Here is a 15897-nt window from a genome sequence, read left to right as displayed (position 1 = left end):
CCTTGCCAGCGTCAGCAAACGTATAATCGCGCGTGTGAAGTAGAAACTAAAAATAAGAATTGTAATTTACCGGTCTCGTCAAAGTGCACAAGTATATAAATTTTTATGACGAAAGACGAGTTCTTAAGACGATAACGAGTTCTTGACTAACTGAATAATTTCATGAGTTATTGATATTTTATTTTTCAACATTATCAGAAAAATGAGCAACATCTGATATATAATCCTGCTTTTAATTTTTTATTTTCCGCATATGATTAAACCAATAAATTTACTCGGTTCGTCCCAACGTTTGGTGCCAATTAAAGTAAAGCTTCCCATACTTTCTCGATGTTTGACGTTAATGAATAAAAAAATAAATTAAATTGGAATATAAATTCACAATTATATTTAGAATTATGTTAAATTATATTCTATTAAACAGAATTAAAATTCCATTTAATTTGATTTAAATTAAGATTGATAAGATATCATATTTGCGCAAAATTTGTCATTTCATATTTGTCATAGAAAGAGTCGATTTGTGTCAGTATTACACGGACCAAACAGCCAGTTTCCTTTCTTTAGAATTAACGAGTTTTTAATATGCGCGATTCACACGTATTTCCACATCGAGCACGGACACTATCGCTCAAACGTTCACTCATACGCATGTACGACGCACCTGTAACACACATGCATAGACATACGACACGTACTCTTGCGTCCATTTTCTCTACTCGTAAAGGCAAAGTTGTGCGTGGGTACAAAAGTCGTTCCCCGATCCTACCACACACGAATCCTCCACTCGCATTAGTGTCAGCCAGTCAGTCAGTCAGTCACTTAGTCAGTCAGCTCGAGCACGCGCGACCGGTTCGAAACTTAGCTCGTGCGTATAAATCGCTTCGATTAATATCGGACATCGAGAGCGTATGTAATCCGAGCTTGCGCGGTGTAAATGGGCGAAAATAATCTCGATATTTATTCGCGAACGGTCAGCCCAATTGCATTTTTGATAATTGTGAAATCAACTTCAGCAAAATTTATATCGAACATCCAAACGCTAAGTTTCTCGGTACGGGTCTTGAATGTGAGCGATTTATAAACTTAGTGGCGCGCGTAAATTCGTTGCAAAAGTTTCAATCCCTTCGGAGGAAGAATCTTTAACTAGTCCTTTCTAACTTTCGAGTGTATTTCAGAATAAACGAGAGAGATATATATATATACGCGATACAATTGAAGTTTCAATTCAGGTGCAACAGTGTCAAATTATGAAAGATAGTGTGAACAATTTTGTTAATTTTAAGAAGGGTAGGTTTTTAAAATTAATTACATTTTATTTATAAATTAAAGAGCCACTTTTCTGGGACACAAGCGATGATACTTCTTTTGCAAAGAAATAGATTTGAAGGAAGAAAAAGTTAAAGCTTTTGTCAAACTCTTCAATAGCTTGTCGATTCTTCGCTATTATTTTTCGAGTACATGTGTACTATAAATATAGTAAATCTCGCACGCTTGAGTGAGTGAAGTTTGAATCGCACATTTTTACACATGACTGCTTGTGCACACATTGCATCGAGAGGAAGGAAGTCGATGCGCATGCAACGAGATTCGAATTAAACGAACTTGCAACTCGATACTATTGTACACAATATTTAACATTGTACGATTTAGATATTATATGCAACATTATTATAGCAAAAAATTGTACTATAAATTTTAGAATAATTAGAAGAAATGTGATTATTATTGAACGGATATTTTTTTTGCAGTAACTATTGAAAAATATTTAAAAATTTGTGAAATATTTTACAATAATTAGAAAGAATTTCATTTTTTATTGTTGTGTGTGAATGTAAATTTTATCGTGACTAATGAAATTATATCACCATATTACCTGATGTTTCGTAATTTAGGTGTGTAATATTGATATTGAGAGATTACGATATTTTGAAGGTATTAGAGAACTCAGTTATCACTATGCAAACTATTTTTATTAGCACGTGTCAGAAAATTATCATGTACTTGACATAGGACTATATCAATCACTTAAAACTAACACTGGAAAATATTAGTGAGTAATATTAAAGTCAGAAAATTCAAGTTTTGATTATTATAATTTTTGTTGTGCATGTCATAATTATCTATTAATATTGAAAGTAATGTACGAAAAAAATTAGAGACAACGATTATTATTACAAAATAAAAGATGTTTTATTAAAAAAAAATTTTTATTTTTCTCGCATTCGCTATTTTTATTATTTGTAGGTCTTGTAACGACAAAATGAGTTTTTGTCACCATAAAATTGCTGTATAAAAGATTAGGAGAGACGAGATATTGATGACAACAGATATTGCGTAACATTGAGTGATATGTTGCTGAAGGCGGAATCTATTTTGTATTCTTCATTGATTTTGCAAGGACACCAGAAACGCTGTGACATTTAAATGCCTGTCATTTGAAATTTATTATTATTCGGAAACTGTGAATCTAGATGCTTATTTGCAGTGATTTTAATCTAATATTGAAGCCACACAACGGAAAAATGTACTCGATCATCTCGTGCATAATTGTATAATCTTATATTGCACCTATTTAACATTTTTTAGCAACTTGCGAAAAATTTAATTTCTTTATATTTTTTTCAATCTTTTATTACCATTAAATAAACATTGAAATTCGAATAAGTATATGATTTAAATAAAAAAGAATTGCAAGATATAAACATTTATTCGATATTAATATTCGTAAAACTTGCCAAAGAAATGCATTCTCGAAAATTTGTAAATTATTCGTAAAAGTTGAAAATGTGAGAAATGATTAAAATTCATTTAATCGTGACATTTAATTTAAAATTACAAAATTATCATGTTAAATAATGAGTTATGTTGCTTTGTATCTAAAAACTCTACATCTTGATTGTACGAGTAGTATTACAATAAAGAAAAAAAGATTAAATAATAAAAATTATTTCGAGTTTTATTATCATTGAAGTGAAAATTATTAATAGATATCCAGCAATCATGCGAGTTGCTTTAATGTGAGATCAACTTAATTCTTAGTATATCATAGAAAATATACGTATACCGTTCGATAACGTTAGATAGAGGGAAGCATTTTTCCAAGATAAAAACGTTAATGCCATTTTTTGTATTTGTCAAGTCATAGACGAGAAGCAGAAATTTTAATCATTTTTGTTATCGTTGTGTGACGACATATGTATTTATCAAAGTGCAGTGCGTTTTCGCAAACACCATCTTTTTTTTTACATTTGTGCTTTTTTACTTCTCTATTTGCGCTGATAATTCAAGTTCAAAAAAAAATAATATCTGAGAATATTAATTGTGATCCTTGCAAATAATATCTGAGCATATACAAGAATAAAACAACATCAAAAACATAATGCTTTTCTCAAATGAATAAAAGTTAAATTATTTTTTTTTAATGAACAAGTTAATAGTTTTTTTAAACCTCAGAGGATATAAAAATGCAATTTTGATGTTGACAGGGATTCGATCAAATTCTATTTTTATAGATTTATATAATTGAGAAATGTGTGGGAAAAAATTTTTTTATTTAATTCTCTCAAATTGCAGCTATTTTGATATTTAACTTTTGAAGCATATTAACCGGAATATGTTCAATACAATTTTACAATTTTTTGATTGTTGATTAGCAATATAATATTTATAAATACAATAAGTAGATAGTAAATATAATTAATACGAAGTGATTTTGTTTACATATATCTGATCATGATTTTATCATTTTAAAATAAAGGTTACATGAGAGGATGATGATGATATTGTTGTCGAGTGAAAATAATCAGATATTAAAATGAGAACATATTTTCATTATATATATAAGTTTAATATACGTGGATATAATCGCGTGTCAAAAGCCAGTGAAGATTGCGATTACTTAAGAACATTTGCGAAATAAACACGAAAATTGCCATAGCAATATAAATCCAAGAATTATAAGAGATTTAAACTTAAAGAAGAAATAAGATTTTATTATCAGTTGTATACATATTCCATGTTTAGTTTGTAAAAATTTTGTAAACTCTTTCTGAAGTTGACTTATGTTCTTGTTAAAAAAAAGGCAATTTGAGATTTATTGCTCGACGTAAGCCTTACAAAACTTTATATACGAAGTTTCTAAAATTACGAGTTTATCTGACAGGTGGTCGCACAGTTTAAACAGTTTGAAATATATGGCCTCTCACACATGCGACAATGTAAGAGTACAATCACCGCCAGCTCGTCGGACGAGAAAATTGTGAGTATACGCGTAATTTTGTGTTTTCTCAGCTGGTTAAAGAGTGGCAGACTACATGTATGAACATTGTTATGACGACACACGAAATGCTTGTGCATATAAGTGACGTATTTTCCAGTGATGTAACACGCGACCAATAAATTCGTACCACGATGGAGTTAATAAAAAGGGTCAAGGAGCACAATTAATCGTATATATCGTGTCGACTCGATCGCTCGTTCTAGTATCATTCGTTGACTACCGTATATTTTACTGTATAGAGTTTACTGTTCAGAGTTTCACTTTGAAAATCACTCTCGATGATAAAAATTATAAAATTGAGAATTATTGAGAAGAGAGAGTTCGCCACAAAGATAATGATGAATAATAGCTATATATTTGCGAAGAAGATAAATTTGAAAGTTTAAAATCTTCAGAATAATATATTATTAAACAGGAGAATATTATTGGATATTTTAAAATTATAATACTGTTTAAGAAGCAAGTTAAAAAGTGAGAACAATTACGTAGTTATGTGTGTGTGAAAAAATATTCAATATAAAATATATATTTTTCTTCTAATTAAACTCGATAAATTGTGATATTTTTACCTTTGACAGCAATTGATAGTAAGCTCAAAAGTAAAACTAAAAAGCTTCTTTTCAAAACTTATGTATTTCCATTTATTTTCAATTATATCTAATTTTTTTCCGATTTATACAAAATCTAAATGAATTACCTTTTATTTGAACGAGAAACATTTTTAATTCTCAAATAAATATTTTAGCATCTCGTTATTTATTGCTTAGAGGTATCTCGAAGATCGATAGCATGACATAAACAAACATTATGATAGTAAATGTCACCTTATTGTTCGTGCGGCTAATGATCGAGTGAGAAATCGCAGTGATTCATCGAGTTCGATATCGACAGTCGACGTCTTGTGGCCGTAAGAAAATGATGGCCTCGCCTTGCCCACGCATCGTCGCGATCTCGGAAGTGCGCCACTCGCTGTGACATTTCGCCGCGTGAATTCGCGCGTGGGTTCAACGACACTCGCGCAGACGTACCTTGTGACGCGCGAGCCGACTGCATCGCGTTCACGCGAGGCGCCATCGAGGTGGAACGATCGAGGAAGAGAAGATCGGAGGTGGTTGCCATTGTTACCGATGTATAACTCTGAGCTCTTCAAGACCGTGTGGACGAAGGTAGGACGGATGTGCGGCTACATCACTTGCGCTAGATCCTACCTCTCAGGTCAGTACACCGTCCGAAAAATCGCAGGATCTTATTGTTAGTTATCTTGCGGATATCTTGCCTTTTAAAGTGAATCGATTCTATGGGTGTGTGGATTATCAGAATCTCGGATGCAACCTCAATGCACGGAGAAAAATATCATTCTACTGTCAAGAAAAGCAATTACTCGGTTTATTTTTCTTTTTTTAAGTAATAGTTTTCTTCAACAAAGAATATGTTCTTGATAATAATCTTAAAATATACTCATCACAAGTGTTAGAAAATCTTATTATCATGTACTCAAAAGAAGAATTTATTTTCTCTTCAAGAATATTGTAAAGTTGTATCAAAGAAAAATCAAACTTACTTTACGCCAACTTTATGTAGTAAGCAAACCAAATTTTTGTTTTAATTTAATATTCTTGATTAAAATACTGCACTTACTAAAATTCAGAATATATTCAATTAAATTTAATGCTTGTGGTGAACTTATGATATATTTACGGATATACAAACTTATGATATATACTTAAAATAAATAATATTTACTTGAATACACAGTATACATTTTTCTCTGTGTGTCACACATATACAACAAATTGAATTAATCTTATAACTTGTTATCATATTTATATTTGATAGGTTCTTAATTTTTCGACGTTTATTGTTTTATTAGATTTTTTCTAATGTGTATTATTTAACGTTATGATTAATCTTTTATTTTTATCTGCTACATTTGAAATTTATGTGAAAATAACGAGAAATAGTTTGAAAATAATATCTGAAAATTTTATTTCAATTTATGTTTGGTTTCATACTTTGTATAATAATTTTATTTTGCTACAAATTCTTATATTTTATATTTAATTATAATTCAAATTTATCTCTATCCACAATCACCGATAATTTTTCAGTAATACTGAGTAAATATATGCACGATCCCTTAAAGACTTAATTTTTTTCGAAATAATAGGAATTGAAAATTGCTTTCATTTCTGTTAGAGATAAGAAAAGATGAAATGTAAATTAATGTATTGATAAATACTTTATCTTTCATATATTTATGTTTTGAATATCTCATGCTCGGTTCTAGGTATGATTTAATTTCGAACTTTATTTATCCAATTTGAAATTTGTATTATCGTTTGTTCATTTTTATTATCAATCTTCCTCTTATCATCTTATCATCTCTTTGTCGAGTGATATTGAACGAGAATAACTGTATAATTTTTTAATATTTCGTTAAAAATCGAAATAAAGTAAAAATAATCGTTGAAATGAAAATATTTAAGTCATATGTTTATTAATAATAGATGTTTCTTTCTCTCGAGAAAAGTTTATAAAACCCACTGAAAGAATCACACGATATCGCATTTAAGACTAAATGTATATCTCGCACATAGACTTTAACGCGGAGACTTCAAAGCAGAAAGTGATAATCCTTTCTCTTTCTCTCTTTTTCTCCGAAGCATAATTCTGGTTGTTGACAAGCATTCATTGCGCAAACAAAAAGGCCGGCAAAGCGCGTTTGTCGCTCCTGTTTCCTCAACACGAGCAGAGAAAGAAAAGGAGGCGGCTGCTTGTTTGTAGAAAGTAAGCGGAAAAACGAGTGAAAGCAACCGAGGATATTCTCAACAACGGGAAAATCTCGCCGTAATATTTTCTCTGACATTGTGTGCGGAGGTTTGAAATCGAAAAAAGGCGTGACGATGATCGTTTACGACCACATTTAGCGAGATCGTTTACGATAATGGCTCGAGATCAGTATTGAATTTGCAGATATCGAGACATGCAAAGTGGATCTGTGAGAGTCTTTGTGAATATTAATTACATTAGCTGGAAATTGAGAAGGACGTACACTAATATAATAATATAATATCGCCGTAATGCAATAATATAGAGTGATATAATGATATAAACTTAATTGGGTAAAATCTTGTAATCATGATTGATTCTGATAATTAATGATAATAAAATGTTCCTTTCCCCAGAAAATATTGGAGCTACTTTATAATTAGCATAGCAATCGCTTTTTCCGCTTTATAATTATTCCAGTATTATCTCTAAGTGAAATTGATTCTTTGCTCCCTCGAATGTGCAAAAGAACTCTCCGCGTTATTTTCTGCGGAGAACGCGAACCGCTGATTATCGCGAAAACAATTTAGCATAGAACGAGAAACGGACGTTTAGGATAATAGTACCTTTTGCGTTTAGGATAATAGTATCCTCGCGAAGAGTTCTTGACATTTACAGGCACAACGTCCACAAGAGCTATCGCGCAAAATCAATTATTTGCCGGCCGATATTATTCTCGGTCTATGATTTCTTTTACTATTGGCTAGTTCGCCGATAATATATTTCGGATAATTGGTAATAAATCAAATATACTATCAAATAAACTTGGAATTGGACAATAACTTTCTCTGTTTTACACATTGCCTGCTATATTCTTGTATTCCTTTCGTTTTAAAATTTTTGTGAATTAAATAATCATTCACAAATAATTATTTTCTGTTGCATTTAAATAAGGCATAATTTAAAAAAAATTGTATTAAAAAAGATAACAGAAAAATATTTTTCTGCATAATATAATTTTAGTTTTACTTGGCTAATTTATCTGTACATTTTCTCTTACTCAATTCTATAGACACACACGCATAGTTTTTTCTATTCTCCATTTATTTTCCAATCATCAGAGCTAATCTCTCTGTAGTAGTGTCTGCAATCATATCTATAGTCTAACATCGCTTTACGCGCGTTCCTGTTTTTGACATAAAGCCTATTTATCCATTTCGATTTCGCTCCGAGAAACAGGCGCGATTATAACATCGATAGCGCGCGATTGCGTTGCGTAAACTCGTGGGCGTTTTGCAATTGTAATTCTCGGACTTGCACCTCGGGCACGTAGATTGGATGTTTGCTCCCCGATAACGGTGCTGTGCGATTCTAAATCGCTCGACCGAACGGAATTACTGATTCGCGCGAAAGCGCTGCCGGAAAAGACGGTCGTTAACAAAGCGGTAATCGCTACGCGGATGCACTTTCACTCTTTGCCGATAATGAACTTTCCGTACCGATCCGCCCTTTTGATAAAAAGCACGCATTTTTCTCAAGAAGGAAAATCTTATATCGCTATCGCATCATTTTGATTAGATGGCCCTTTGAACGATCGTTCGGAAATTTTGTTTCAATTTTTTGAATGTTTAAGATCGATTTTTTCTTTTCATGAAAACTTTATAAAATGCTATTATTTACTGCTAAATATTAATTTTAATTGTGATCTAAAACGTTGAATTTTTATTAAAATTGAAAGAAAATGATTTATATCTTCGCAAAGCTTAATCTCGATTAAAATTTTTTAATTTCTAATGTTGATATAAGATATAAATATTAATAAATATATATAAAAAATATTAATAGATGTTAATTAATATTTGCATTTGCAGAAAAAAAGTAATTTATTAAAAAAGAAAAAAAAACTGAGAGAAAAAATATTTGCATTTGCAGAAGAAAGTGATTTATTAAGAAAGAAAAAACTGTGAGAGAAAAAATATTTATATATACTAGTGCTTTTTTTAACATATATATTATTTAATTAGCAATAGAATGAAGAAGTTTGCACGTATATGAAATATTTATCGACTCATAAAAAATTGGAGGAAAAGGAAACTTAGATAAGAATGAAAGTGAAGACGTAACATTACCGCACAAATAAATATATATCTTTCTAATACAGTAACTCTAACATTGTCATGTGAAATTATTTTTATTGATAAAAGTGTCCCATTGTCAACCTGCAATGTGCACGCTCTGGACATTGACTTTTGTTCTATAGCGCGTACTTCCGCAAAATGTTTTTGACGGAAGTCAATATATATCCCCTGATGAATTTCCTGTCATCAAAAAACATTTCAATGAACGAATAAAATCGTAGTGGAAAATAACATATAGAAAAAAATAGATGAAACGAGTCTTCTTCTCTTTTATTTTTTCAGCACTAATGTACATTCATACGTGTGTGTATCCACTAGAATTAAAATAAACTGATAATTCATTAGTATTTTACAGTTATTAATTATAATATTCATAAATACATTCATAAATGATACGAATCGTAGTTTAATAAAAATAATTTGGTGGAAAAATTTTAAATATTCATCATTATATTATTATAATCTTCACACACACACAAATACTTTAAATATGCAAATTATAAAGAAATATAAATCTATGCAACATATGACGAATAAAAAATATATCGTTTAAATCCACTCATCATTTTGGCTTGCATCATTCCATTTTAAATTTAGAAACACAACTCGAAGATAAAGGAGCAGATGAAAAGCGCATAATGAGTCATCCGATATGCACGTGTCCTAATGTATATATGCATTATAATTAGCAATATCGATGTAAAAAAGGCGAGCGGGAGAAAAAGAAGGAGAGAGAGTGAGAGCTCGTTCACATTTCTCATATGTGTGGCATGTTTTAAACAAAAGCTCACGCGAGTGATTTAATCGGGACGAAAGTATCGGCAATCGTTAGAATGGGTACGCGCGGCCATGCATGGCCGATGATGGATCAATGATACGATCAGTTATATTGGCCGACCACACGCGCGCGTGCCATGTGCACATATCACACATACTCGCGCGTAGTATGTGACGCATCGCGAGAACCCGACCACGCATTTCGTGAAACTGGGTTACAGCTGGGTTCACCGAGCCCCCGACCTAGAACTCCTTTCCTTTTCGGCACTTCCGGTCTGACATCCTTACGATCGATGCGCTTGCCGCCGGTCTTGCCAGATACGATCTTGACCGAAATTCGCGATTTCGTAAGGAGCTTAACAAACTCATATTCCTTAGCAGAATTAGGAGTGTTTCTTAAGTGATTTAGCGCGTCACATTGTTTTATCAAGTCTTTAATAATTTATTCGTATGCGTGTAAAATGCTTTATTATATCCATTATTACTTTTTTTCTGTCTTATTCGTATGTTACTATCAAAGTGAACTTATATATTTGAATAAGTCTGCATACTTTGCGATAATAGTGGATATAGATAAAAGTTAATATGCATAATAATCGCAAGTTTACGAATCTACATTCGGAAAATAGTTTTTACTTCGAAGTAGGAAAATATTTTGCAGAGGAAAGATTATATAATACATTTTCACTTTCTTACTTACTATTGATTATTGGAAAATATAAAAATCTATGTAAAATCTATGAAGACATTTTACGAGTCAATTGTTTTATGAAACTATCATATATAATATGTTGAGACAGAAAAGGTTTTATTGATAATCGATTAACGCTTATTGACGCGTATAAATTTACCTTAATTCCAAAATTAATATGGTACGATGTATTTTGTCGTAATTAATAACGGAAAGGATTATAAGTGATAAATATTATATAAGTCTGATATTCATTTCAAATTTGTAACATATAAAACTTTTATAAAAATTTGTGGAGCTTATTATATATGTGTTATATTACACATAGCAATACGAACAATCTGGATATACTTGGAATCAATTATGGCACGTCGTACCACAAGACACAGTAAAGTATTTTCTTATAAATATGCATAAGTACGTAAGTCGTCGCGGTAAAACGTCCTTTCAGCCGTATGTTTCCGTTGTGTAAAACCTACATAAAGAGTATAAGTCACTCTTTGCTTTTACTACGTCCTCAGAGTCACGCCGACTTGGAATCATAGCTCATGTGATACACCCACGTGTCTTTTAAAAGATTCATGGCACATAAGTACTTTGACGTTCCGCTTCTGTCAACTGTAAAAATGTGTGGGTGTGTATGTTGCATGTGTATATATGTGTGTGTGTGTGTCGCGAAAATATGCACATGTACGAAATGTATATAGATCTTCCTGATTAATGTGCGTCACAAAGTTTCGTGTCTTACGTCAATACCGAAAAATGTTGACGAGACATTTGCATTCTCATTTAGTCCAAAAATAAAATGTCATTGAATGAACGAGCTAGAAGTTAGTTATAGCTAATTTTCCACTTTTAGAATGAGCTCAATCGAGTTAGACCTCTTTCGAGATCTCGTCGTTTCTTCATATTTTCTTTATTTTCATAGCATCAGATATTTTAACAAAACTTTAAATTATTAATTAAATTCTTTTGGAATTGAATAAAGACAATTATATCTTTAAAATCTGATTCGTAGAAAATTCAAGAAAAAAAATTAATTTTAATAAAATTGTAATTTGTATAAAATGAAAAAAAATTCGAGTTTTCTGTGGAAATGCATCGTGGAATTTTAGGCTTTAAGCCGCGTATTTTTGCTTTCTTTACCGTTTTATTTTGCGATCTTATCATCGCGCGAACCGTTGTAACGTGGTCGCTTCTTCTTCATCCAAAAACCATTCAGACACACCGCAGCAGTTTCCAGCAGTACCTTATTTTCGCTCTTAAATCTTCGTCCGCGGTACAAGCGGTCGGATTATCGCGCTCTGTGTATTCTGGCGTGCACAGAACGTTCTCATCCTATCTGGCAGGATGCCCATCGTTATGCGGAGTGCAGGGTCCATCCGGATTTGGGTTTGCCACGCGAGAGAGATGCCGAGGATGATGGTCTTTGAAACTGAGGAGTGAGAAGAGAAATCATGGGCGAGGTTGCAAAATCGTAACTACAATAGATCTGTGTGCTTCCCACTGAGCGCTTACGAATCTCTTTGTAGTTTGTTCGGAGGGTAGGTTTGTTTTAATTGCAGCGATTGTTAGCACAATCACTGTTAGATTTATACAGGTATCCCATGAAAAATGACGATTGTGTCTAAAATTTATGTTTCCCTCGAGAATCCTCCGACTAATAGTAGTCTTAAGTCATCAACTAAAAAGGATTATTTAAAAAATAACATTAATATAGAATTTTTTTTATCTTATTGCGATGTTGCTCCAAAAATATATTGGAGCAATACAATAATTATACCTCATTGTTTTATATACAAGAATATACCTTTATAAACTAAACTGTGGAGCAGTTTTAAAAAATGCAGGAAATGCTATTTGACTCATATATGTGTTTAAAAAAAAATATTTCGATATCATCCGGATCAATTAAAGATTTTATTGAATTTCTATAGAGGAATTTGTAGTTATTGAATTGCTTGTAAAATATATATTGTTTTATTGTATGTTATTTGTCTTTATGAACGTTGTAATCTACGATCATTTTTTAATAAGTCACTAGCGCGTGAACTCGTGAATTAATGATTTTACAAGCGCATCGATTTATTATTTGTGTGGGTTTTCAAGAGAAAGCTTTTCACAAAAAGGGGTATAGTTAGCACGAAAATAATTGCGAGCTTGTAGTGAGAGAGCTCTAGAATTAAGCCGATGTTTATTTCAATGGACGTGTATAATCATCAATGCGCTATTGCGGCTTCTATCGTATATTTATGAACATTCGCTTATACTCGATTTGCCATTTGTACAACGTGAATCATTGCAATCAAAACTGAATTGTCGTAACCACACCACAACCTGTCACAATCAGATTTGCAGTTTTTATTTATCAAAAAAATAGAATTACGTATAAAAATAATAGAAAAAAAATAGAATTATGTATAAAAATAATAGTTATTTTTTTAAAATTTTTTTCTTTATCGCGATATATGTACTTCGTGAGATAAAAGAAGAAGAGAAATACATCACTCTACGATGACGTCGTAGTAAAGTACCTTTTGCAGTTTTTCCACGCAATTTCTCCACTTTGTTCGAACTTCTGATCTTTAATGGCTTCACATGTACAAACACACACACAACATATAGTAATATATAAGTCTCTACATGTATACTCTTGCATCGTTTCGCAATTTCTCGGGTAAATATAGTCCAATGAAGGGAACTAATGATGAGAGAATGATAGACTTACATGACTCATTTGTTTGACAAACACAAGCAGATGAAAATATGTGTCGTTGATTATACAATTTTTCGAAAACTGTTTACTGTGATTTGATGATGGCCTCTATTTATTAGAAATTTAAAACTATATTTTTGATGAAATATATAATACAAAAAATTAATATAAGAATATTTTTGATGTGTAATTTAAGATTCAAAAAAATTATTTATATTGTAAATTTTTTTTCTCTTAAACAATAATGATGAGAAGAAAGACTTTTTTAAAGTTTGAGAAAGTTCTTTGTCAGACATCTAAAACTTGGCGGTTGTATTGTTTTTTTCAGCTCTTTAGTTTCTATTCTAAAATTTCGCTCGCGATTTTGTATATTCGTAAGCATGAATTTTGAATTTTCTCATGCTTTCAAAATCCGGAATCAACCTAGATCGACCATCAGTATAATTAATCGTGCTCTACTAAGAAAAGCACTCTGATGTAACTTATATACATATATAATAATATGTACATAGAACTCATATTTTAACAATATATTTCAAACTATCACATTTTAACTATCTCTATTTGAACTGTCATATTTTAACATATATTTTAACATATATTTCACTTATGACGACACGCAAACAAACAATCGAAAACACGAAAGAAATGTAAAATAAAATATTATACTAATCATTAGACAGCTTTGTAATATTTGAATGCATTGAAGCCATTGCTTCTTTATGATTGCATCGCTCGGTTTTATAACCATCGTTACTTTTCAAATTATAGCAAAATCATAGCTTCATTAAATGTCACATTTACACTTTAACATCCGTGACTGACATTTTCCCGCTTTGGAATTGTGTTAGAAATTCTTCTCATCTGATAAAACTCGCATTAATGTACGCGAGTTCTCTCGTATGTCGAGAGTAATCTTTCCGCAACTAGTTCCGATCAACTAACGAGTTGTTGATCGTGAACCAAGGACTGTGTCAAACTTGCTCCGCATTCGTGCTTCGTCATGTACGTGCCCACGAAATTACCCTAACTTCCGACAGAGCGGAATGATGACGCGCGCTGTCATATTTCATCACGTGTCTGCGTTTCCGCGGCGTGTCAGTTATCGCGGATACCGAGCGGCACGATGGAAATCTGGAACAGAGGGACGCGACCGCGTACATATAATACAAGCTTCTCTTTTCCCAACTCCTTCCTCTCCTTCGCCCTCTTTTCCTTCGTCCGCTTTTCCTCTCTCCGAGTTATTCGTCCTCTCTCCCCTCGAATCTAGGCTGTTACCGTGGCAACACAGGTACGAGACACTGAAGTCTCCGCCGAAGGCCATCGGAAAGGAGAAGAATGGACAAGAACGGACGGATTTCTCTCACCCTCTCGGCTACTTCTCGCTGTCTTTCTTCAGAGATCTCCTGTCCATCCTTTTTCTCCATCTCGTCCTTGTCCGATCAGATGTTCGAAAAAATCAATAAGATTCTCTCTGCCGACTCGTCCCGTCGTCTTCCCTTTCCTCGAAACGGTCGTCTCTGTTTCGCTCTGTTGCTTTCTCTCTCGTCTCCAACGCGACACTTTGTTTGCGTCATACTGCCAAGAGAAGAGCAACTAGAATGTGAAGGCACCATCGCGTGGAGATAAAGAAGGACAGGACGACTAGGGAGGGTTGAATGCACGTGGCGCGCTTGGTTGGGGCCACCGAGTATCCGGCACAGCTGATCGCGCGTGCATGTACTCGTGTCTCGAGCTGCTGCTCCTGCGCGACGCGACTCGACGTTTCGAGGACAAGCATCGATCCTCCCGAAACTCCTCCTCGACTCGGATATACGAACCTTCCATGACTTGTCCTGAAAATGTAACAAATAGATTAGTTTGATATACTTCTCTTATGTAGATACATCATTTGCAATTGGAGCGAGAAAATATGGGAAAGTGTATTTCCCATATTTTTTTTATTATATATTTTTTTATTATATATTTTATTATATATTTTTATTATATATTTTTATTATATATTTTTTATTATATATTTTTATTATATATTTTTTTATTATATATTTTATTATTATATACATATATTTTTTATATATTTTTATTGTATATTTTATTATTTGTTTTTAATATGTTGAATTATTTCAGGAACTGAATTTCTTTATAAATAGTACGAATCGACATGTGAGCCTAGAAAAATCGGATTAAAATGTTCGACAAAAATCTATGCTATTAATTATTTAATTTCTGGCGAGATTAAAATATTTTAACGGTCCAGGCCGAAAATGATGAGCGAGATCTAACTTTAGACCCGCTTCACCCCTCGTGTCATTCACCCCTCGCTTTATTGTAATAAACGAGCTTTATGCAAGAGGACTACTTATCGCAGATTTAGAGCCGCGATGAATATCGTGACTAGCTGAAAGAAACTCGTTATATTCTCCGTCCGGCGCACGATAAAATTCCCCATCTTCAGGAACAAACAGTGCTTCGCGGTAGTTCTGGGTAGTTCGTAGCGGTTGTCTGGCGAACCGGTACGCTTAAA

General features: G+C 32.5%; 1 protein-coding gene across 4 annotated transcripts in view; it reads left to right on the top strand.

Moving 5' to 3' along the window:
- Trc (Serine/threonine-protein kinase tricornered) overlaps nucleotides 1-15897 on the top strand; it is a 136643-nt gene that overhangs the window by 68722 nt on the left and 52024 nt on the right. Inside the window, exon 1 of one of the 4 annotated variants that reach the window (XM_083106920.1) lies at nucleotides 5095-5497. The exons of the other annotated variants lie outside the window; for them this stretch is intronic. Coding sequence (XP_082963046.1) covers nucleotides 5410-5497 — 88 coding nt within the window. The 5' untranslated portion in view covers nucleotides 5095-5409. Of the gene's footprint in view, nucleotides 1-5094; nucleotides 5498-15897 lie in introns of those variants that run through there. 4 annotated transcript variants of the gene reach the window in all.

Source organism: Camponotus vicinus, unplaced genomic scaffold (assembly GCF_025532165.1).
Source record: "Camponotus vicinus isolate PSW18456_S1 unplaced genomic scaffold, iyCamVici1.0 SCAF_1, whole genome shotgun sequence".
NCBI classification, from domain to species: Eukaryota; Metazoa; Arthropoda; class Insecta; order Hymenoptera; family Formicidae; genus Camponotus; species Camponotus vicinus.
This window is presented reverse-complemented; position numbering and strand designations above follow the sequence as displayed.